Source organism: Sceloporus undulatus, chromosome 3, assembly GCF_019175285.1.
Source record: "Sceloporus undulatus isolate JIND9_A2432 ecotype Alabama chromosome 3, SceUnd_v1.1, whole genome shotgun sequence".
NCBI classification, from domain to species: Eukaryota; Metazoa; Chordata; class Lepidosauria; order Squamata; family Phrynosomatidae; genus Sceloporus; species Sceloporus undulatus.
Window position 1 is genome coordinate 233751897 of NC_056524.1, and position 25862 is coordinate 233777758.

The 25862-nt window shown below is 38.5% G+C and overlaps 1 protein-coding gene across 1 annotated transcript in view; it reads left to right on the plus strand.

Moving 5' to 3' along the window:
* The window catches only part of COL4A3 (collagen type IV alpha 3 chain), a 114339-nt gene that overhangs the window by 43324 nt on the left and 45153 nt on the right, over positions 1–25862 (plus strand). Inside the window, exons 9-25 of the mRNA XM_042460066.1 lie at positions 1211–1288; positions 1854–1916; positions 3913–3948; positions 4081–4122; positions 7759–7836; positions 9547–9609; positions 10451–10507; positions 11425–11469; positions 13021–13074; positions 13818–13859; positions 14207–14294; positions 18355–18390; positions 19121–19285; positions 19730–19822; positions 20157–20252; positions 21827–21897; positions 25084–25272. Of these exons, the coding sequence (XP_042316000.1) occupies positions 1211–1288; positions 1854–1916; positions 3913–3948; positions 4081–4122; positions 7759–7836; positions 9547–9609; positions 10451–10507; positions 11425–11469; positions 13021–13074; positions 13818–13859; positions 14207–14294; positions 18355–18390; positions 19121–19285; positions 19730–19822; positions 20157–20252; positions 21827–21897; positions 25084–25272 (1296 nt within the window). The remainder of the gene's footprint in view (positions 1–1210; positions 1289–1853; positions 1917–3912; positions 3949–4080; positions 4123–7758; positions 7837–9546; positions 9610–10450; positions 10508–11424; positions 11470–13020; positions 13075–13817; positions 13860–14206; positions 14295–18354; positions 18391–19120; positions 19286–19729; positions 19823–20156; positions 20253–21826; positions 21898–25083; positions 25273–25862) is intronic.

Below are 25862 nucleotides of genomic sequence, written 5' to 3' on the forward strand. Positions count from 1 at the left end.
TTATACAAATACCTCAGCATTTTATTTCTGTAGTACTAGTCTTGTTTCTCAGTGAAACTGAAGCATTTAGCATCCTTCATTTTTACGGCTGTTTAAATTCAGGTAAACCTCAGTTAGCAAAGCAGATGTACGCCTGGGAACTACTTCTATAACAGAAAGTTTGCTACAGCAAACTTTTTTTTATTAGGAACTAACAATATACACATCTGAAACAATACAGCAAGGTTAGGTAAGGCTCACATTAATAAACAAAACATTTTGAATTTCTAGAGGCCACTTGAAGCTGTTGTTAGCCTTCAAGTCATTTCTTATGTACGGAGAGCCTAAGGTGAATATATCATGCAGTTTTGTTGACAAGATTTGTTCAAAGGAGATTTACTGTTGCCTTCATTTAATGGTCACAGAGGCCTGTTACAGACTTCCGAAATAAAGTTGCTTCGGATCTCTTTGGAGGTATGCTGTTCAAATGATGCATGCACTCTAAGAATCCGGAAGATGCACCAAAGCTGCACTCCAGTGCGTAGGAATGGAGTGTGGCTTTGGCGCGACCTCCGGACTCTTAGGACCCAGGCATCATTTAAATAGCAGACCTCCAAAGAGACCTGAAGCAGCTGTATTTTGGCAGTCTGTAACAGGCCAGAGTATGACATGCCCAAGGCCACCCAGTAAATTTCCATATCTGAGTAGGGATTCAGACCCTTGTTTCCCAAAATCCTAATCCAACACTCAAACCATGCTGGTTCTCTTGACGGCTTCTTCCAACTTGCACCCAGCCTTTACTTTCTTAGAATTTCCATTTGGGTGCCAGACTTCTAGTTTGTTTGTTTTTTAGCAGGTTGGAGGAAGCAGCTGAAACAGGCTTATCTGTTCTTTCTTATTCTCTCTGTTTTGCTGTTGATGTATGCTTAGTAAAAGATTCTGGAGGCAGCTGCTGTTTACCTTTACATCTGTAGTCAGGCACACGTGCCTACAGTGAGAATAGAGTAGAATCCCATTGTTTCCCAGCTCAAGCTATGTTTATTGCATTGTTTACTGTGGACAAACTTCTGTAACTAAATCTCCTGACCACCACTGAAACATCATATTAGCTGATTGTCTGGGGCCTTTTAGATATAACATATTGGTCCAGTTATCCATCTCTTGAATACTGAACTTAATGAACAAATTAATCTTTTCTTTTTCTTGGTCTGTGTCTCTTTTAATTCCAAAGGGATTTTCTGCAAATGCATATGACCAAGGCTATAGTTCTCAAGGTGATCCTGGACTGCCAGGAATACCTGGATCTCAGGTAAGTTTGACATTAATTCAGTTAGGATAATAATTCTATTTTATATGTACAGTGGAGCCTTGTTATACGCTGGGGTTTGGTTCCAAGATCCCCCGTGTATAACAAAATCCGTGTATGTTCAAGTCCCATTAAATATAATGACATAGCAAAATGGTGTCCCTTATAAAAAATGGAAAATCAAGGTTTGATAATTGAAATTTATACTTTTTTGGAACATTTTCAAGCCGTGTATCCTTGAATCCATGTATAAAAAATCCGTGTATAAGAAGGGCCGACTGTATAAGCATTTTAAGTACAGTATAGTGAGATTACAAACATTTTGCAAACAAGACATTTTGCGGCCTAACATACAACAGCAAACATCTAAAGAGCCCCATCTATGCAGTTTACTTTATTGTGTTTCAGTAAATAAACTGCCACTGTTGTTTTTTATTTTGATTGTGATTTCAGTACCTGTTCACCAACAAAAATATGGTGAAAGTGAACAAAATAGTCAAATAAAAGTAGCAAAAGATTAACTCCTTTTTTTTAATGTAAGAATTATTTGTATTTCTTTTTTGTAAAGGGTGAGCCTGGACCTCGAGGGTTACCAGGACTGCTTGGTCCAGAAGGCCCGCTAGGATTTCCAGTAAGTATAAAGGCTAAACTGTTTTGTTGTTTAAAGAATAGCATTATTCAGAGAACATCTTTGACCTTACATGACTTTGCATAAAGGAAGAATCTGAGAAGGTGGACCCATGCTGTAATAAATCTTTCCATCTTAAACTTACTGAAATGTTAGGTGCAGTAAACTAATAGTCATCTTTTTTGAAATTGCTTGAGAAAATATGCTACAGGTTGAGTCGCCTTTATTTTAATTGTTTGGGATCAGAAGTGTTTTGGATTTTGGATTGTTTCAAATTTTGGAATATTTGCATATACATAATGAGATATCTTGGAGATGGGGCCCAAGTCTAAACATGAAATTCATTTGTTTTTCTTAAACACCTTATGCATATATGGAAGTAATTTTATAAAAAATATGTAATAATTGTATGCATCAAACAAAATTGGTGTACACTGAACCATCAGAAAACAAAGTTCTCACTATCTCACCCACCCATGTAGACGATTTTGATTGTTGAGTATTTTGGATTTCAGAATTCTGAATCAGGGAGATTCAACCTGTAGTAGGTAGATAGATAGATAGATAGAATCATTGTATCATAGAGTTTCATTGTTATCATAGAAGGAACAGGAAGAGCCATTTAATCCAACCCTCTGCCATGTAGGAATACACAGCTAAAGGAGATTATTGCACAGGAAAGCCACATATGGATTGTAACCATCTGGAAAAGACGTTATTATAGTTGTAGCTTATAGTTGTAAACCGCTTAGACACTGTTAGTTCAGTATGAAGCAGTATATACCGTAAATGAAGCTGTTTTTTGTTTTTTGTTTTTTATTGCACGGCTGGGAGCTGGGGCAGTAGGCAGCCCATATCCAAACCAGGCTTCTCCGGCAGCTTTTCATGAATGGGATTTTGCCATACATAAAAAGCTACTGGAGAAGTGTGGGTTGGATATGCATTGTCTGCTGCCTGGGTTCCTGGCCATGCAATAAGATCCATTCCAGATAGTTACAACCCGCATCTATCCCAGTGCAGATTTTCTGTGTGATAATCTTCCAAAACTCTCCCAAGAGATGACCAGCTTCTGCTTAAAAGCCTGCAAAGAAGGAGAATCCACCATCCCAGGGGACAGTCTATTCCACTATTAAGTGGAATTCCACTTAACAGCTTTTAAGATCATGAAGGTCATCCAAATCTCCTTCCTGCACTTTGAATCCATTAACTCATGTTCTGATATCTGGAGCAGCAAAAAACAAGCTTGCTCCATCTTTAGCGTGGCATCTTTATAAATTTTTAAAGTAAAAATGGTTTATACTGGAAAAGTTGGTATGTGCTGTAGCTTTTACTATCGATTTCTCAGATGGCTATTCCCCCACCCAAAATTCTCTTCTATTAGACCAGTTGTCTCTCTTCGGTCTACTGCCTGGAGGCAAATAACCAGAAATAGGCTATATTAGCATGAGACTTAAGACTGCCATGGCTGGCGTGCCCTGTTTCAGCACGATCCTTTCCAGCCAGAGGATCTGAGGGATAGGATTGTTCTGTTTTTCTAACAAGCTACATCACATGCCTTTCAGTAACAATGAGACTTGGGATAGTATAACACGCGTGCGCACGCACACACACAGCCCTCACCACCACTGCTCAGCTATCAGACATGAAGTGGTTGTAGATGCCAGTACACAGGTACTACAATTCTGTTGAATCAAAATGCCTATCTTTTTTTAAAAAAATCATAGGATGCATATACATGATGACTGTATGCATATGCATGACTACTTTTTTAACAAAATATATTTAATTATTGATAACTATTTTTTAGAAACACATTTTTGTGCAAACTAAAAATATAATTGATCCTTCTTCCATTTTAGATTTGTATTAAATGATGTGTTAATTAAGATCATTAAGGTATTTATGCAAAATATAATAGCTGAAATATACCATGTTTGGTATATTTCAAGCAGAAGATGTTATTTCTTTTTTTAAAAAAATCTGTATTCCTGCATTTCAGGGAGCACCAGGAAGACCAGGAGTCCCAGGGCCTAAGGTATTTTCACAGTTGTGGTATGAACAACAATGTTCAATAATCTTTAGCGCGCACACACACACACTGTATCAGTCCCACCACTGATTTAGTCTGTAAATAGATAATTTTAATTTTTTTTTATTTGATTTGTAGGGTCTAATGGGAGCTAAAGTAATTGGAGCAAAAGGAATAAAGGTAACAACATACAGTTCTCTCTCTCTCTCTCTCTCTCTCTATATATATATATATATATATATATATATTAAAATTACACTTTGGGGGTTGTTTTTGTTTTTAAGTTTTTTGTGTTTTCCTTGTACAGTAACAGGTTATCTGCCAGTGTACCCTCCAGCTGTCCAAGTGTGACAGGAACAACCTTTGTTAAACCTCCACCATTCCACTTTGTCTCCATTTCTCTCTTTCTCTCACTTTCTTCCTTCATTCTGGTTTACTTCAATTGCTGCAGACTGAGTTCATAGTAAAAAAAAAAAGTATTCTGCATGCAACTCAGCAGGAGAGGAGGAAAGAAGGCTGTTTGTAGGTTCAGGCTTTCCTACTCTCAGTGCACAAATTCCAGAGTTTCTCTGCTTAAAATAATAGTTGTGTTTCTTATTCCCCATTAATAACTTTTGCCTTCTTTTTGCCTGGTCACACCCTTTTGACCACAGTCTAATTTTGCTTGGCCACGCATGTCCTGGTTTTCATCTATGAAATGTTGGAGTGTATGTGCCAGTGTACTGGACTTTGTGCACCTCCAGCATTATTGATGTTGCTTATGGGGCTATGTTAAGTCTGGAACATATTTAGAAAACATGATACCACTGACTTGGCTGCTTCCTTGTGTTTTTGCAATGGGATTTGCAATGGAAATTAATCTTTTTCTCCCTGATTAGCTATTTCACTTTACTTGCATTTCCATTCACTTGAAGTTACTACAACAGGTTCCCAGTCAGATTTCAAAATGTCCCCATTTTTCCCTTTTCCTCCCACTACTTTTATAAGTGAATCAGCTGCTCAAGAACTTCAATTTACAGTTTGTGCCATTAGTTTCTTTGATGTAAAGCAGACGTTTGAGTGATGGCTTTGTAAAGAGTTGCATCTGGTTTTACGGGCCAAGGCTAATGGCCTTTACTCTGTTCTCATCCTTCTTGATCTGTCTGCAGCCTTTGACACCATTGATCACTGTCTTCTAGTTGATATACTTTCTGACCTTGGGTTCTCAGACTCTGTTCTCGGCTGGTTTAGATCTTATTTGTCTGGCAGATCTTTTGCAGTGGTTGCAGGCGGTCAGACTTGATCTCCTGTTCCCTTATCTGTTGGAGTTCCCCAGGGCTCTGTTCTGGGTCCCCTTCTGTTTTCTTTCTACACACTGTCCTTAGATAAACTCATTAGCTCTTTTGGTTTTTCCTACCATCTGTATGCCGATGACACCCAGTTGTATCTTTCTCCAAGGCTTGAACAGCAAGTTTCGTCATGTCTCCCAGTGGATGCGCCATCACCATTTGAAGCTCAACATGTCCAAGACGGAGCTTCTTGTCTTTCCTCCTAAGTCCACCCTTCAACACTCCTTTTCTGTCTCTGTGGACAACATTTCTATTCAACTAGTCCAGCAAGCCCACAGTCTTGGTTTTATCTTTGACTCTTCTCTGTCGTGTATCCCTCAGATCCAGACCACAGCCAAGGCTTGTAGATTCTTTTTGTAAAATATTGCCAAAATCCGACCATATCTCTCCGCCTCTTCTGCCAAGATCCTGGTCCATGTCCTAGTGGTCTCACGACTTGATTACTGTAACATCCTCCTGGGTGGGCTTCCTCTTTCTCACCTCCGTCCTTTAATTTCTGTCCAGCATTCAGCTGCACGCATTATCACATCTGCCCACCACTCTGACCACATCTCTCCTATGTTGGCATCCCTTCACTGGCTCCCCCTCCCTTTCCGTATTCAGTATAAGCTTCTGCTGTCGACATTTAAAGCCCTCCATGGGCTGGCCCGTCCTTACTTATCAGACCTTCTTTCTCTTCACTTTCCACTCGGGCCCTCCATTCTGGTAGTCAGGGTCGGCTGTCCCAGCCCTGGATTTCCTCTGCCCCAACTTGGATTCGCCCCTTTTCACTCGCTGCCCCTCACTCCTGGAACCTTCTTCCCCTGCGAGCAAGAGCCATCACTTCCTTAACCAGCTTCAAAACGGAGCTGAAGACCATCCTGTTCAGAGAAGCTTTCCCAGGCATTGCATAATTGTCGCTTGCTATTTGATGTTCTTTTGGTGCCCGTTTTATCGAGCCATTTCCTGTATTGCTATGTACTTTATATGTATTATCCTACTAGAGAGGCAGGCTAGCTCCAACAGGCCTCCCTGGAAGAAGATTAACCATTCATTATGAAGCCAAGCCCTCCCTCCAGTCCATCTGCCTTGGTCCAGGCCTTGGAGGTAGAGAGGAACTGCTGGACCTCATCCCCTTTCCCACCACCTTTCCCTTCTCCTTTTGTGTCATGTCTTTTTAGACTGTAAGCCTGAGGGCAGGGAACCATCTAATTTAAAAGATTTATGTGCAGCGCTGTGTAAATTTACAGCACTTTATAAATAAAGGTTAATAATAATAATAATAATAATAATAATAATAATAATAATAATAATAATAATATTAATCTGGTTGGTACTGAGTAACAATATGAAGTTCCATTCCAAAGACCAGGATTCAATGGGACAATCCTGCTTTTAGAACCACTTTCAGCAGTATAATGGGAGGGAGACCCATTCCCTACCCACTTCCCATATGCACCCAAAAAACTGAGGGTGGGGCTGGTAAATTCTCTGGGATTTTTATTTGGGGCAGCACTGAGGATTGTATAAGGCAGTAGAGAAGAAGAATGTTTAATTATGTTGTCACTGCATTATCAACAGAACAGTACATTGTTCATTTTAGCAAAGTTTGCTTGTGACCTAGATCGAATCTGGAAAGATCTCCAGTTTATGTCACTCCGCTAATGGAAGGTATCATTCCATCAGTAGAATGGGAAGGGGGAAATGTTCTAATTTGTTAGGAGAATGAGAAATCAAAGGATTTCATTTCTAATATGATGCTGGACAGGTCACTGATGAAGATTTCCTAGTTTCAACAACAGAACAATACACAGATTAACATGGAAATCACTCCTCCCTACCCAGGGTCACATGGTATATACATACCCAACTCTCTTCCATGCCAGCATTCTCTGAAGATGCCAGCCACAGATGCAGGCGAAACGTCAGAAATAAACTCTTCTAGAACATGGCCACATAGCCCAAAAAACCCACCAAAAACTATTTCCTGGTTTGTTTATTCATTCATATTGGTAGGGGGAACCAATCAGGAGCACCTGGGCAGGCTGCAGTGGCAACACACTTCTCTCCTTGTTTGATCTCACAGTGCCAGGACACTGGATTATCATTATGTACAAATCAGCCCAATTTGATCATAGGCAAATAATTTCCCCACTGTTCCACTGCGCATGTATTTCTTAAGCTTTTATATTCAATATATGGCCTGTTACAGACTGCCAAAATAAAGCTGCTTCGGGTCTCTTTGGAGGTATGCTATTTAAATGATGCATGGGTCCTAAGAGTCCGGAGGTCACACCAAAGCCACACTCCATTCCTAAGCACTGGAGTGCAGCTTTGGTGCAGCTTCTAGATTCTTAGGATGCATGCATCATTTAAATAGCATAACTCCAAAGAGACCTGAAACAGCTTTATTTTGGCAGTCTGTAACAGGCCTATATAACCCTAGCTTTTGTAATCATATATGAAAATAATTCTCAATAACTGGTATGTTATTTCTTTTTAATTACAGGGTGACAGTGGACTAATGGGCCCTCCTGGACCAACAGGAACAGTCATCGTAACACTAACTCGAGCAGATAATGCAACGGTACCAGTATAAGAACAAATATAAGTCTAACGGTCTTATATAGCTGATGTGAATAATATAGATATTGAAGAGAATCTTCTCATTCAAAATGTAGTGGTGGAGTTCTATGAATGACATGGACTGCCAAAAAGATGAATAAATGAGTCCAAGAACAAATCAAGACTGAACTCTGGCTTGAAGTCAGAGTGACTAAAGTTAGGCTTACATACATGAGAAGCCATGATTCTTTGGAAAACATGATAATATTTGGTATACTGGAAAGCAAAAAGAAAAGAAGAGGGCCACATTACAGGTGGATTGAAAGCCACAGCCCTGAATTTGTGAGACCTGAGCATGGCTGTTGATGACTAGGGCTCATGGAGGTCTCTCATTCACAATGTTGCCATAAGTCAAAACCAACTTGACACAAATAATCCTAACTTATAGATATAGATACATGAAATAGTATTTTTGGTGTTGGACTCTAGAGACCAGGGCTCACTCAGCCCTAAAACCCATTGGGTGACCTTAGGCAAGTCACATGCTCTTATCCTCAAGGGAAGGCAATGGCAAACTACTTTTGCATAAATTTTGCTAAGAAAACCCCATGATAGATTCACCTCAGAGTTGTGTAAGTCAGAAATGACTTGAAGGCACACAACAATAACAAACATTTGCTACTCCCTGTGTAGCCTGTCTAGAGATATGTGGCCCAACCTATATCCAAGTCAGTTGATTTTGTGCACTTATAAATCCAGTCTATTTTCAAATTGATCTTCCTTTTAAAAATCTGAACAAAAATTCTGCTTATACATATTTGTATATGTACTTCCTCACAAAATACACATTTGTGAGGCTATGTTGATTCTATGTTTTACATTTTTTTTTATTTTGGAGATGAAGACTATGTCAGAATACTCAGGAAATGCAAAAGTCCAAAAATAGCAAAGACCCAGCCTCCAGATTACCAATTCTGTGCAACATATGCATCATATCAGTTTGTGTAGGAATTTGCAAAGACAGAATTCATCAAGCGTTCCAGATTATCAGGCCACCAATATAATAGCAAGGAAGGAGCCAGTAGTAAAAAATGTAAGACACTGTAGTCCATGAAAATCAGTGTTCGACATTCATATTGCTCTTGTACATGAAGCAAGCTCTGTGATAAGGGGCAACAAGTTGGACCTGCAACAAAATGTTATAATTTTGGGCTGTTTCTGTTTAATGTTGCAATGAGTAAGGCATGCTGTTATCAACAGTACTCCATTACATCTCTCATTCCACTTTTCCAGTTTTCAGATAGTGTCTTTCAAGACATGGACACAGCAATTATGTGGCCTCCCCACCCACCTCAGCTGGGAGTTTTTCCTAAATATTTTTTGTACTTTTGAAAATCTTGGGCTTTTCCTGAGCCTACTGACACCTTTTTCTCGTTAGTATATACAGACTGAGTCTCCCTTATCTGGAATTGAAAAATCCAAGATATTCCAAAAACCAAAACATCTTTCATGGGTGGCTGGTTAGTTTTTGTGGTTTAGTTTAATTATAGGCTGGTTTGGTTTAGTTATAGTTTTTGTGTTGTGTTGTTTTAGTTGGTGCTTGGTCATGTACTGTATTCTTTGATGGGGCCGTGATTTTACAATTATTACATTTATTGAAAAATACAGACGTCCTTTTTGTATTTATTCAATTAAGATGTATTGATTTTACACTTTGATGTTTCTGTGACAGGAATTAAAAGGTGACAAAGGAGACATGGGTTCTCCAGGACCCCCTGGACCAACAGGAGCATCGGTAAGTGGCATTGAAATCAGTCTTTCAGACTCCTGCTATGAGCTAGATATTGAAATATTCTTCAAGCTTATCTCTTCCTTCAGTGCACATTTTGCCTGACCAAATGTACACCTTGTCTATGTCTCTAATCAATACATCCATATTTTTGCTTAAATAATCCTAACCGGAAGTATTCCATTTCTTTTTCCTTGCAAGCTGAAAAGCAGATGGGTGGGTGGGTTTGTCATATGTATCCCCATTGCCCAGGCAGTACCCAAATTCGTTGAGCAGTTGCAGGTAGGGCCCACTGGCAATGAATGATGTTGGGGTCTGCAAACCACATTTTAATTTCCCGTGATACACTGAATTTATGTTTGCTCTGTGGGATTCTGAGAAACTTGAAGAGAACCTCTATGCTGTCACGTAAACCCACTGATGTAAGATGGGGTCCACTAGAAAACCCCTTACTGAGAGATTCCCTCAAACCTGGCTTATAGCACTAAGGGCAGGAGAGAGGGTAATGGGGGTGGGGGATGATATATATATATATATATATATATATATATATATATATATACACACACACACACACACACACACACACACACACACACACACTAAAATCAATACAGTCAGAATGAGAAGGGCAATATATGTGTGTGTGTGTGTATTGCCCTTCCATTCTGACAGTTTGCTTGCTTGCTTGCTTCTTTCCTTCCTTTAATCGAGAAACCCATTACTAGCAGCTTTACTCTGATATTGTATGTTAAAATATTCTAACAAGATCTTTACTGCATGTTCAGTATAGCAACCTGGATGTTATTTTTTAAAAAAAAAATGTAGAAGGAAATTTGTGTTCCAGGGTTTGCCTGGTGATTTTCGAAGTGTAAAAGGAGATCCAGGAGACCCAGGACCTCAGGTGTGTAACCATTTTTGTTTGATTGAACAGGTTTTTCCCTGGAAGCTATCTAGTGTAGCATATCCTTTATCTGTCCCAGGTTGGCAGGGACAGTCCCGATTAATCTTTTGCTTTCTCACTTTTTCCAGCTCCTTTTAAAATACCATGGGTTTTCTTTCTTCCCACTTTCTTCCTTTGTCCTTGGCTTACTTCCATTGCTGCAAATTGAGTTCAGAATTCAAAGGTAGTTTGCACTCTATTAACTCAGGTGGTGGAAAAGAAGAGGAGGGAAGAATCTTGGTGCAGGGTCAGTCAAAAGCAAACTGCTCCAGCCTCTTCTAAATTATCTGTTATTTCTAATTAATAACATTTGAAATCTTGAGCACACTCTGATGTTGCTTGGCCACATGGTTTCCCAGTTTTCATCTGTGAAAAAGTTGGAGGATATGGTGTTGTAGAAACTTTTTTAGATCCCAGAAAATTCAGTTTAAGTTGCATAATTTGAAAATGTATTTTATGATTATCAAATCCAAATGGCATTTGATTAGATTTGTTTTTATGAATGCAACCCAAGAACATTGGATTGTAACTTCCACATATTATCTTTATTAAATATGCTTTTTCTGAATCAATATGTTATATTATTGAAGAACTATATAAAAATTAGAGCCAATGTGGTGGGTTGGTTATAATGTTGGACTACGACTCAGGGAGACCAGAGTTTGAATATGCTTTTGGCCATGGAAACCCACTGACACTCTCAGCCCCAGAAAACACTGTGATAGATTCACTTTCGGGTCATCATAAGTTAGAAATGGCTTGAAGGCACACAACAACAAATATAAATATAATTACTCAGTTGTGTTCAATGACAATATTCTAACAAGTTTAATATTAAGTTATTGCTTTCTCTTTTAATTTCTTTTTTTGTGTATCAGGGTAGGCCTGGAAAAGATGGGCCTCCTGGTCCCTCTGGCTTACAGGTAGTATGAAAATCTTTAAACTGGTTTATATTGTACAGTACATAATTAGTAGTACAAATGCATAGTGTTGGTCAGAACAGTTTAGACTTGAAAAGATTGTGGCCTGTTGGCAGAATGGAATGGTAGTGTGCTTCTTATCCTATCTAAATTTTTGGAGGAGGGGTACATGCTGAGGCAAAAGCAGAGCCCAGATTCCCCTCCCTCCATGAAACTTTTGGCATGGAGATTGTTCTCGAAGAAAAAATGGTGCTGATGTTCGGTATTCTACAGTTCAGAACAAAACCAGCAAGTCAGGACTGTTGAATGACACAAAGCAAATCCAATTTTTGTATGTTTAAATATTATATATTGAATTAGTGTTAAATCCATTTCACCCTTTACAGTGGGACATCAGTATTCTAGACCCCTCCCTCATGAATACCAAAATCTGCAGATGCTCAAGATCCGTTGTCCCCATGCTGCCATTAAGAACAGCAAGACTTCAGGTGAAGTCCCATTGTCCCTAATGGCCATGTGGCCACATGCACATACCTCCTTTAGGAACAATGGGAGCTGTCCATAATGGCTGTATGGCTACGTGTATGCACCACCATTGGAGACAAAGTGGGCTTGCTGTTTGCAGATGCTCAAATCTGCGGATGGCAAGTCTGCAGATACTGAGGTCCCATTGTATTTTGACAGTCTCATTCTGCTACTGGAAGTCTAATGGATCACTTTGAAGTTGTAGGTAGATATAGAGAGGTAACTAGTTTAATAATGATTCCAATATAACATCAAAATAGGTTGCATTTGGTTTTGTAATCCCAAAAAAGTAGTCTAAGGTCTCATCCAGAATGGGAAAAAGTCTCTGGAAGTATTGAGAGTTTCCAGTTCTTTTTGTTTTGGTTTAACCTGCATTCTCCCAGGTTTGCACTAAAACTCTTTCTTGAAATATCTTGGGTATCCCTCACTTCCTTTTGCTTGAGTTCTTTCTCCTCCACTTTCCACAGATCATATGCCACACGTAGATTCATGCAATGTTTCAGAAACTGATTTTCACCAGTGTCCAGCTAGCCTGAATAATAATAATAATAATAATAATAATAATAATAATAATAATGAAATATACCAGCCAAAGAGCAAAAATGTTCTAGCAATTTTAAACTAGTCAAACATTGGGTTCATTTTGGTTTTGTGCCAACATTAATTTTTCCCTCATTTGATTTCTGCTGAATCTGTTGAAAAATGTTACTGGCATCCATTTTGGGAAAAGATAAAACTCATTAATAATGCTTAGGTGGAATCTTCTTGGCTTCATATAGTCACACCTGTAGTAAACCTTCAAGTGGGATAGTAACACGTATGTAAACTCCATTAATTTATTGAAGTGGTCTACTCTGGTTTGGAATAGCTAATTGATTTAAGCCAATATAAATGGAAGAAAAAGTTCAATTTACCTCAGTTCCTAGCAGGATTGCAGATTTTTCAGAACATCACAAATTAGTAATCGGTGTTGCAATCTTGCCCTATGAAAGTGTTAATCACATTATAATATATATTGTGTCAATACAGGGAGAAAAAGGAGAACAGGGTTTCCCAGGATTGCCTGGACAATATGGTCCAAAGGTAAAAAAATAAATAAACAAGATCTGTTTCAGTTTTTATAAATTGTGTTTTGCTTTTGCTTTTTGCTTTTTTTGCTTTTTTTTTCTTTTTGTCAACCAGTGTTGAAAAGCACATTATCATACGTTCAGTCAGACTTCCATTACCAATGTGGGAACAAAGAAATACAAATTTTAATAATAGGTAGATATCTAGAAAATAGAAATAATTTTATTTACCTATTTTATTGCATCTGTCCAAGGCTTTAGGTGGCTTACAAGAAGAATGTAAAATGACATTGAAATATAAATGAATCTCTTGACTCTGCTTATCTATTCTGTACTTGGCTTAGAAAAGTATTCTTCGTTCTAGGCTTTATAAAGCTGATAACCATCAAGACCTATGATAGGAAAAAGGATCACAAGAATGTCCTCACAGGTTTGATTAATAGAGTGGATAGTAGTAAGTCATTGCAAAGTTTAGTCCCTGAGAAAGAGATGGGAAACCAAAGAGGTAGAAGAAACTGTGGAAAGTATAGGCAGTACCTGAGACAAAACATTTATCAAGGCAGAAGTGTGCAGATATTATTTAAATTTAGATTTGTTATTAATTAAGATTGTAAGTACTTATCCAATCATTTTTAAAGTATAGCCGAAGTGGTCCCTGATTTTACATCCATCAGTGGCTTTCATCTTCTTGTTGAATTTGAAAAGTTACCACATTTGTCATGTTTATTTCAACAAAACAATTTTCATTTTCTAATACAGGGGATAAAAGGTGAAGCTGGCCATCAAGGAATTCAGGGTCCAGTAAGTATGCCTCAATATTTAATTTTAAACGTATTTAAATTAATAGAAAGTACACAGTAACAAAGTGCTGTTCAATGTGAGAGGCCTGCTTCTAGACATGTAGCTAAAATACATTTAAGTGTGGTTTGTTGTTTGATTGCTTCCTTTACCTGGAATCAATTCACATAAGGAAAACCAATGTACAAATGAGCTGCCAATCATTTTAGAATATTGATAAGTGGAAAGTGAGTCATTGTACAGTTATAATTTGCACATTCTATGCTTTTGCTACTAGCTGCAGTTCTCTTCTCTTCATTGTTGTTCATTTCCTCACCCTTTTTTACCTTTCTCTTGCTCTTTTATTTAAGACAGAGTATTATGATGAAATGCCTGGTGAAAAAGGAAATAAGGGCTACTTAGGACTGCCAGGACTTAAAGGCCAGCCTGGAGCACCTGGTGAGTGACCATCACCAGGTTAAAATAAAATGGCAGGCATCTACTGTACTTCCAACACTTGGAAGAAGCTTCTGAGGGAAATGGTGTAGTTTGAGGAAGAAGGTAGAGATGGAAATTATGGAGTACATCACATACAGGTCAATGCATTGTATTTCATGTTTCAGAGCAGCTAACCTGATAGTAGCTTGAAATATACATTACACAGCAGCAATTTATCAGATGTAAATGATTTATCAAGCTGCTTCCTTGTTGAATAGTAATAGAGAATAAATTGTTTGCATTCAGTTTGGTGGTTAACTAATTGTTCTGTTCCCCAGAGCCTTTTCTCAGCTTGGAAACACATTTCTTGTAGGTTGATATGTACATGTGGGAGGGCTTTTTTCTGTAGCAGCATCGTGACTGTGGAATTCCCTCTCAAGAGAAATCAGGCCAACTTCATCCCTTCTGATTTTCTGAAGAGCAGCTAAGACTAGAATATGACCCCCCCCCCTATTCTTGTGGGATATGTTTCAGGACCTTGCACAGTTACATACCTAAAACTGCAAGTGATATTACTGGCTTTCCTAGGCTGCCCCACTTCTCTCAGCTGAAGAAGTTTTTTCCCCTTGAGCTGAGAGAAGGGAAAGCAGCTTGTCTCCCTTCACTCAGCCAAAGAAACAATTTGTCCACTTCAGCAGAGCACCTGGAAAGGGGCTGCTTTTGAGATCTCAGTGCGAGGAGCCTGGTCCCCCATTGCCCTCTCCTTCTTCTGAAGATGCTCCATCACTTGGGCTCTGTGGAAGCCAGCAGCCTGCTGCAAAGAAGAAGATTAGCAAAAGGGGAGGAAGGACCCTGTCGCCATGATCATGGGTAATGAAACTGTGGATACTGGTCCTGCAGATACAGAGGTTGTACTGTATGCTATTTCACTTGACCTTTGGTTCTTAATGTTAGATGTGACAGCTTTGGCTTTTTTTTAGTTTGCTGTTATTTTAAAACTGTTTTAAAGGGGAGTTTTAGTCTGCTTTCACATGTTTTTATTTATGTATTTAAAATATTGTTTTTACCTGTTGTACATTGTCTTGGAGACCTTGGTAGATTGAGAGGAGATATGAGTGCCTTACATAATACATATACTTCAGGCAGTTGCAGACCTATCTGGAAAAGCCAGGGATTACACATTGGACTTTCTTTCATTTAAGATGTGCATTCTACCACTGCCTTATGGCTTGTTACCATCTTAGGAGATGAACATGAATAATGATAATAGTGATGAAAAATATCTCACTTTTTCCCCAGTCTGGAACTCAGAGTGATTTACAAAAGTTAAACCAGATACAGCTAAAATGTACATTATACAAAAGTTAAAAATACAATTAAACTATCAATGAAATTAGAAGCAGTTAAAAACAAACCATTAAAAAGAACAACAAATATAAATAGCATAGTACATGAAAGACCCTTCCCCCCTGAACAACCAACCCTTAAAGGCTTGCTGAAGCAAAAAAGCTTTTCACCTGTTTAGGGAAGGATAGCAAGGAGGGCACCATTCTAAGTTCTCTAGGAAGAGCGTTCTGGAGCTTAGGAGCAACTACGCAAAAGGCCCTTTCCTGTGTTTTCACCAGATGTACCTGTGAAGATGGTGAAATAGAGAGAAGGACCTGGGGGAACTAGAGAAATCTTGGGACATGGGCAGGCTCATATAGAAAGATACAATGCTTCAAATAACTTGGACCAAAATGAAATAGAATTTAGATGAAAAGTTCTTCAGGTTGCCTATTGTATTACTTTCAGATATAACCCAAAGTGCTGGTAATGACCTATAAATGCCTTTATGACTTTGGTTCAGGTTATTTGCAGGACAACATGTTTTCATACAAACTTGCCTAGCTTTGGAGTTCTTCAAGATTGAACCTCCTTTCTGCCCCACCTCATCTGGTGGAAATGTAGGATAAGGACTTCTTAGATGACTGCTCCTAGGCTCTGGAATACCCTCTCTGGAATGCCTTGTGTAGATGTCTGTGTGGTATCCTTCCAACAGCAGATAAAGATCATGTTCGAACAGAAACAATAAAACTGTTTAGGAGCAGACTTTTAATAATTGTGCAGTACTTCTCTTATTTCTTGCTTTTTAGTTGGTGTGTTTTAAAATTGATTTTAATTCTATTTTCTGTTTAATTATATTATTAATTTCTATACATTTTTATTGAACCTAGCTTTTAATTGTATCAGTTTTAATGTTTGCAAGCCACCTTGACTTCCAATGCTAGGGGAAAAGCAATAAATAAAAAGATAATAGATTTAACTTCTGCTCTGGTGCTGGATTTTCTGTGTTTAATTTTTGCTGTTTTCAAATACATAGGATTTTTCCTTTTCCCCCCCATTCAAACTGAAATTAGACATGCTTACGAGCAGAGTATAATTACCTTAATAAATAAAATAATAAAATATTAATGGAATTGCTTCGAAATTAAAAGGCTGGGGTTAACTCAAGGAAAAGGTGGGTTTAGGTCATAACATTCATGTTGATGACAGGAAACATTCTTAGTAATTTAGTGTGATTTACTTTTGAATAGCTATAACTGCAGTGGATTATTGTTTTGACCCTGTGGTGTGGAAACCGTTAGGAAGAGTCTGTATTTACCAGTTGAGTTTGGAGTTTCCTGCAGAAAAGTTTGGTGCTGGTGTAAAGTCGAAGGCTTTCATGGCCGGCATCCATAGTTTTTTGTGGGTTTTTCGGGCTTTGTGGCCATGTTCTAGCAGAGTTTCTTTCTGACGTTTCGCCAGCATCTTCGGAGAAATGCCAGCCACAGATGCTGGCGAAACGTCAAAAAGAAAATCTGCTAGAACATGGCCACATAGCCCAAAAAAACCACAAAAAACTTTGGTGCTGGTGTTTTGTGGGGTGCATGTAATTTTGGAAGATGGTACACCTGTTCATTTCAGAATATGTTGCATTATTGCAGCTACAGTAAATTTAAAATGTGTTTAAAATTCATAAACTTGCCCCATAGAACCCAAGGAAGTGATACAAAATTGGCACCCACTTCCTTATTTTATTTATATCCCACCATACTCACAAGGTGGGACCCAAATAGACTTACCATATATGTTCAACAAAAATAGCTAATACAGTATGTAATACAAGTGTTCAAAAAGTATTAAACAACCATTCCAATTAAAATATTAATCTGAAACAATAAAAAACATATTTAAGATATATTACATATAAAAAATATACACCATACCCATTATCATCCTTCTGCCCCAACCAATTAAATGCTGAAGGCCTGTTTAAATAGCAAGGTATTTACCTGCTGATGAAAAGACAGCAGATTGGGGGGTCAGCTGAACCTCCTTAGGAGGAAATTCCATAGCCTAGGAAAAAGCACCAAGAAAGCCATGTCCTTGGACAGAAAGAAAGCCTCCTTCCATTATTATTATTATTATTATTATTATTATTATTATTATTATTATTTGTAAGACTTGGGTAGGCTCATATAGGGATATACAGGCTTTCAGATAGTATGGACCTAACCCATATAACCCATATAACAGCACTTCCTTTGGATCTTTTGGGAGCAGTTATAAATGAACCCTTCAAACACAATTACAGTGGTTTACGTAGCTTGCTCAGCAGTTACTGTAAGCACCCTCAAAGCCCTAATTCACAGGCAAACACACCTCCTGTTCCTTCCAGCTTTCTCTCTAAGCTGAATTGATAAGTATCGCCCCTTCTATAAGCATTATCCACCCATTTGGCCACACCAATTGTTCACAGGGGTTACATAGCCATCTACTGGAATTGTGAGGGTGGGTGGGTTAAGGGTTCCTTTTTTTTAGTCTGTCACCTCTCAGCCTGCCAGGGCTCCCAAGGCAATGTACAGTGAAAATAAAACAAGTACTGTAAAAACATTATTTAGGAACAGACTAAAATAACTTTTTAAAATAGGTTTTACAAACTGTTAGTCTGAGATAGCTAAAGAGCACATGAATATTGTTAGAAAAGAGGAATTAAAACTGAAAACTTAAAATAGTGTGAACATAAGGTAGATGTGTAATTAATATGTTGTTTTTGCAGGGCCACAGGGTCTCATTGGTGCCATTGGTAGGCCAGGTATGTATTGTACCAGAATGAGAAAAAAAATACTCAAATGAGACAACTATTACTAACACCACACCATCACTCTGTACTAGAAGACATTCTCATAGAATGATAGAATCTCAGATTTGGAAGGGTCAACAAGTGAATGGCTCTAACATTAAAGAAATGCTTTCTAACTTTTAGGTGGAATCTCTTTCTGTGCCACTTCATTCTTATTGAAATAAATCCTTCTAAACTGATTGAAACACTTATATAGGAAACAATAATAGATGTAGAACACAATCTTAACACATTGCAACAATCAAATGGGATGTGGTGGCTTAGTGGTTAAGATGCCACTTCTGAGGTCATAAGATCAGAAGGTTGGCAGTTCGAGGCCCAAGTGCTTCATGATGGAGTGAACTCATGTCACTAGTCCCAGCTTCTGCCAACCTAGCAGTTGGAAATCAGGCAAATGCAAGCCAGATCAGCCAAATCACCCCTGGCGATCAATGGGGTGACAGATGTTGCAGCCAGATTGCCCTCACATCCAAATGCGCAAATGTGAGTAGATAAATAGGTATTACTTCTTTGGGAAGGTAATGGCATTCTGTGCAGTCATGCTGGCCATAGGAAGGTGGAGTTGTCTTTGGACAATGCTGGCTCTTTGGCTTAGTAACAGAAATAAGCACTGTCCCTACAGGTGGTTATGACTAGACATTCATGTCAAGGGAATACCTTTACCAATCAAATCTTCTATTAGGTATTTCGAGACCTGGTCCAAGAGGTTTCCCAGGCTCTCCTGGTCTCAAAGGAAGAAAGGGAGATAGAGGACAACCTGGTATGAATGCTATTGGACCACCAGGACCTCCTGGAACTCCAGGACAGCCTGGCCCACCAGGATCACCAGGTCGTTCAGGACAACCAGGTAAGAACAGCATCCCTGTGTAGTTGCTTGTGTGTGTGTGTATAGGCAGAACAGCTCCAGGACATACAAGTGCTGCTTTGGAGTTACTTCAGCAGTCCTTTTCTAGGAAAGAGCAGCAGCCCCTACTGCTGCCATTGCTGTCTTCCTTGTAAATAAGAAACAAGAAATATGGTGACATTTGATAAACTATATCAGATTGTAATCTATTTACAAAGCCCATGCCCTATTTTCATTTATGCTCTTACTCATTATCTGGCATTCCTTATTCTTCCATAATATTAGGAATAACCTGCAAATGTTTTGGTATTTTTATAACATACAGTACATTCTTATGATTAGTCCTATTAAAAGGGAGGCCCTAAACAAATCCTAAATGGCTATCAGTACTTTTACAAGCAAGATATAGAGCTCTGTTTTCCTCCTCTCCATCTCACCTGTAAACAGGTACAATAACTTTTGAAAGAGGTCCACAAGGAACCCCAGGAAGTCCAGGATGCGTGGGGCCTCCGGGCCTTTCAGGAGATAACGGAGCAAAAGGTCAGTCGTTTTGCTTGTGCATACATATTCTAGTTCTATTAAATTTGTGGCCACCAAGGCAGTGAACAAAAGCCTTTACCATGGATCAAACTGATAGATTTTCTAATATTCATTGGAAAAGATTATTGTTTAGGAAAAAATTAGCTCATTGTCTGCTCCTGAGAGTTACTATACTGCTGAGCCAAAGTTCATGCTCGGGTGTGTGTGTGTGTCAGATAAACCAATATGATTTCACTTTATCCTTTTGGATGATAAGTACATAAGCTTTCCTGAAACACTTGTGATTTTGAGGCAACAGTAATCTGCCATTAACAAAGGAATAATTCTATTACAGGTGAAGAAGCAGGCCCATGTAACCAGTGCACCTACATTACGGGATCACCTGGCCTTCCTGGTGTTCCTGGAGCAGAGGGCCCTCAAGGAGTTAAAGGTAAAAGATGGTGGTAGTCTCTAAATATTACTATGATATGCCAACATTTGGGAGTGGACTAGGAAGAAGGTGAAAATAGTTTCGAAGAGGAAAGTAGAGATTGAAACTTGCAGTTTATAGAATATGGATGATTAACCATCCATTAAGAACCCAAGCCCTCCCTCCAGTCCATCTCCCCTGATCCAGGCCTCGGAGGTAGAGAAGAACTACTGGACCTCTTACCCTTTCCCTCCACCACTCCCTTCTCCTTCTGTGTCATGTCTTTTTAGATTGTAAGCCCGAGGGCAGGGATCCGTCTAACTAAAAAGACTGCATGTACAGCGCTGTGTAAATTTACAGTGCTTCATAAATAAAGGTTAATAATAATAATAATAATAATGGTTAATAATAATAATAATAATAATAATAATAATAATAATAATAATAATAATAATAATTTTACCTTCTACTGACAAAGTCTACCATTATAAACATCGTTAAAATAAATACAGGTATATGCTTTACAACCCACTGTTCTAATCCTGTGCTCTGCTATCAGTATGCTTGGTGTTAAAATTGATTGGTGACAGTTTCAGACGGGCAACACAGTACACTTCATCAGAGACAACATTATTTATGAAATTTGCTGTGTTGAGACATGGCGATTGTTTCTAATTTAGTGAGCTTGAAAGGGTAATGTAAACAAAAGGATATTTGTCTATGAAAACAATTTCTAATGCAGAAAAAATAAGGAACAAATCCCTAATTTATTTGTTTTTTTTAACACAAAGAGAAATGTAAAAGTAGACCCACTTTCATTCTTGCTCTTCTCTGTGTTCTCTCCTTCTCTAACCTTTACTCTGTCAGGTGCAGAGTGAGAACATGCAGAAAAGCAGGTAGAAATAAACAAGTAACTACACTTGGAAAAGGTTATGTACACCTTAAGATAATTACCAATATTTCATGTAGGAAGAGAGGAGGGGAAATATTCATTGTCTGTATAAATAAAAGATAGTAGATGTTTAAAAAGGAAAAATTGCTGGCACATGTGAAGAATTTATTGCAGTACTATGATGGAGTAACTTAAAGAAGTAGATGCGCAATTTTCTGAACATGAATGATACCGCTCATGAAAATTTTTATTGAAGCCAGCATACTTATTATATCCTTAGCACATTAGAAATGAAGAAATGAAATATATTAATATACTTGGAATCATCTTTTAATTTATTGCTTTCAGTGTCAGTTTTGATGATAGCTGTATCTGTTTAAAACAGCTGGTGACAAGGGATGATGAAGATGTACCCACTTTGGGATAAACTGCATAAATAGCAGTATACTTGCTCAAGAGCCAACTAGTGGTTTGAGCATTGGACTACGGTATTGGAGATCAGAGTTTGATTCCCCGCTTAACCATGGAAATTCACTGGATGATCTTGGATGACTCATTCACTCTAAGCCCCAAGTTCGTTTTTGTTCATTTCGCCATAAGTTGGAAATGACTTGAAGGCACACAACAACAATAAGTAGTTTCCCAATTACTTTAACCTGTTTTCACAACCTATGTCATCAAAGTCATAGTGTTTCCTTTATAGGTGTGGGAGGAAAGTTTGGTCTTAAAGGAGCCCAAGGATCGCCTGGGCAGCAAGGGCCTCCAGGAGTTCAAGTAAGTTCCAGGTGAAATTGCTTTTATATTAGTGTGTGTGTGTGTGTGTGTGTGTGTGTGTGTATTACAGCTCTAAGCAATAGATTTTTCTGTGCTGGAAAGACAGAGTTTTGTGGTTTTGATTAAAAAACGCATCCGTCCATTGACAAGGAAAAGTCCTTTACTTACTTTGTTTATAAAGCTACCCTATAATATAAGTTCTCTGGGCAGCTCACAAATCAAATACAACATTAAAACAGAATTAAGACATAGATCATAAACTAAAAGCCCCGAAACCCCCTCTGAAAAAACTTGCCAACATAACCCTATGAAATGACTTGAAGGCACACATCAACAACAAATACAACACTTTATTCTTAGTTTACTTCAGTACCTGTAAACTGAATTGTAGATGTTATTCAATATCCACGTGAAATGGCTGGGAGAGATAATCTGGAGATATGGGGCGGGGTGCTGATGACACCCAAATATATTTCTCAAAGCCTTCAAAAACAGACTCAGCTAAGGAGAGTATGTCTACTTTGAATGAATTCCTGGAGGAGGCAGTGGGCTGGATGAAGAAAAATAAATTGAAACTGAATCCAGACAAGACAGAAGTGATTACTGTCAAATGTCCTAACCTGGGTTTGGAGGTGTGTCAACCAGTCCTGGATGGTGTTACACTCCCCTGAAAGAATATGTTCACAGCTTAGCAGCACTTCTGGATCAATCACTTCAAATGATAGTAGAGACAGATGTGATAGCCAGGAGTGCTCACTGCCAACTTCAATTGATGTGTCAGCTGCTTCCTTCCTTAGAGCTGGAGAACATAAAGATGGTAGTGCATGCCCTGGTAACTTCAAGGCTGGACTTCTACAATGTGCTGTACATTGGGCTACTTCTGTACCAAGTTCAGAAACTTCAGCTAGTTCAAAACATGGCAGTCAGATGGATTACTGGAACATACAAGAGTGATCCCATTACACCAGTATTAAAATCATTCTAGTTTCTGCCAATTAGTTTCTGGGCAAGGTACAAAGTGTTGGTTATTAAGTTCAAAGCCCTACACGGTTTGGGTCCAGGTTACCTACAGGATCGCCTTCTTGCATGTAATCACCGCTGTGCGCTCAGGTCCTCTGGTAGACATTTGGTCCAGTCAGCCAGGACTAGGTTAGCAACTGTCAGAGGAGATTTTCTTCAGTCACTCCTAGACTGTATAATGACCTGCCAGAAGAAATTGGACAGATTTCACTGTCTGAATTCTAAATAGCATTAAAGACCAGTTCCTTCTGGCAGGCTTACTCAGATGATTTTTAAATTGTGAATTTTAAATATGGATTGTTTTAATATGTGTATATCTTGTCCTTTTGAATTATATGCATGTCCCTTTAAATTGATGTGTATTTTAATTGATGTGTTTTAACTGATGTAGTATGTCTGTTAATTATTGGTGTTCCCTGCCTCGATCCATGGGGAGAGGCGAGTAAGAAATAATAATAATAATAATAATAATAATAATTATTATTATTATTATTTGCAAAAGTACCCGTATTTTCCGGCATATAAGACGACTGGGCGTATAAGGCGACCCCCAACTTTTCCAGTTAAAATATAGCGTTTGGCATATACTCACCATATAAGACTACCCCTCTTCCAACACACACCAAATAAAAATGTTTAAAAATCAGATTTGATTTCAATATGGTAATTTTAATTCAAATGCTTATGACATGTAGGTACTTAGCAGGAAACCTTGTTATACACAAAGCCTGTTGGATTGGTCAGCTCTCCCTGCCTGCCCAGCCCTCCCTGACTCCAAGACTATCAGAGCGATAGTTGCTTTCATACGATCGTTGCATATGGTGGGGATGTGGCCACAGCTGTTTTTGAGCTCCCCCCACCATATGCGGCAGCTCGGAAGTTTCAGCACCTGCCCTATAAGATGATACCCGGCGTATAAGACGACCCCTGACTTTTGAGAAGATTTTCCTGGGTTAAAAAGTAGTCTTATACGCCAGAAAATACAGTAGTTAACTCAGTAGGCGGAAGAGGAAAAGGGGGTTGCATCTTGCCGTTCTCAGTAGGTGTAGGCAAAAGCAAACTGCTGCAGCTTCTCCTCACTTTTGTGAAGTTCAATCCCCTTCTCGCTATCTTTTCAGACTTCTTCAGTGCATCTGAAGACTAAGGTTGAAATCAATAAAAGTGCACACTAAAATGTTGTTAACTGTCCTTAAATTGGCTTCAATTCATGCTGACCCTGTGAACGAGACACTTCCAAGCCCTCCTGCCCTCTTCTGTCCTGCTTAGCTCCTGTAGGCTCATGGTTGTGCCTCCTTAATTGAGTCTATCAATTTGGTTTCTGGTCTTCCTCTCTTTCTGTTGCCCCCCACCTTTCCTAGTATTATTGTTTTTAACAGTGAGTCATCTCTTTTCATGATGTGGCCAAAATATGACAACCTGAAATTAGTCATCTTGGCTTCCAGAGGGTAACACAGCTATCTCTTTGAAAACTTTCTAGGAAGGCTTTCCCACATTTCCTACACTGTTGATAATTTTAGGATATTTTAATTATGATCTGTTCAACAGATTATTTTAATCATTGTTTGTTTAGTTGTTATTTTAAGGGGGGAACTGTAGGTTTATTTACTTGAGGTATTGTTGTTGGAATTTTTATGTAAGTTGCTCTGATTGTGTGTAACAGAGAAGTGGAGTAGAAATTATTATTATTATTATTATTTCATGTGCCACAGCACAAAATATTCTTCCCTAAATATAGTGATATTTGGTAGGAGAATCTGAGCTGGATATACACAGATATTAAGGTTCAGGTGGGTGTAATTATGTGAAAGTGGTCTTTCAGGTAAATTGTTCCTAAACCATTATAGCTTTAAAGATTAAAGGATTAAATTGGGCCCTGAAATGAACTGGGAGTTAGCACAGCTGATAAAACACAATAACAACATGGGCAAAACAGCCAGCTCCCACTAACAAGCTTGCAATCCTGTTCTGGACCATTTGCAGATACACATATAATGCATTTTTAATAGTATACACCAGAGATTATCAGAGTTTAGGTGAATGTGGATTCTCTTTCCTGTCATAGCTGGCAGTGAGAGAATGCACTTTGCATATGGAAAATATTATTTCTCCCAAACTCAGCCATAGTGCTGTACCTGTGACAGATTTTATTAATAACATTTGTCCTAGGGACTTCCAGGTCTTCCAGGAAACCAAGGCCGTAAGGGATCAAAAGGTGTTCCAGCATATGTGCATCCAGAAGGTCCAAAAGGAGACACAGGAGAAACAGGTCTCAGAGGAAGTTCTGGAGAAAAAGGGCTGGATGGCTTACCAGGGAGACCTGGACTGAAAGGCAGGAGAGGTTCTGTGGGAGCACAGGTTGGTCCATGCTATGTTCCTTAATCATTATAAATTGTACCACTTTGTTAATCTCTTCTTTCTCTTTGAATCTACTGAAAAAGGCATACAGATAATATCTTATATCAAAATTATCTTTGTCTAGGCACCAGGAGTGGGGAAAGTACAATCTGAAGGCTCCATGTGGCCCTGATTTCTTTTTCAGTGTCCCCCCCCCCCACTTCCAGTCCTTCTGTACTTCACAAAGCCACCAGTTCCATTCAGATAGATTAATTTTTCAGGGTAAAAATCACCCCAGAAAACCTCCAAATCCAGCATTTTGCCTTAAATCTCTCCTAACCTCCAAACCTATTTCTTTCACCAGAAATCAGCCAATTTATTTAATTTGTTATTTACATTTTTTGCTCTGTTCTGTAAACCTGCAGTGACTTTTGAAAAAGTATGCAAAGGGACATGTTTAAGGAAAACAACCAGCAACGAAAGGGCAGGGTCTCAATTGCAAATGCAAAGAACATACAAGACCATCACATAAACTCTCTCTCTCTCTCTCTCTCTCTCTATATATATATATATATATATATATATATATATATATATATATATATATATAT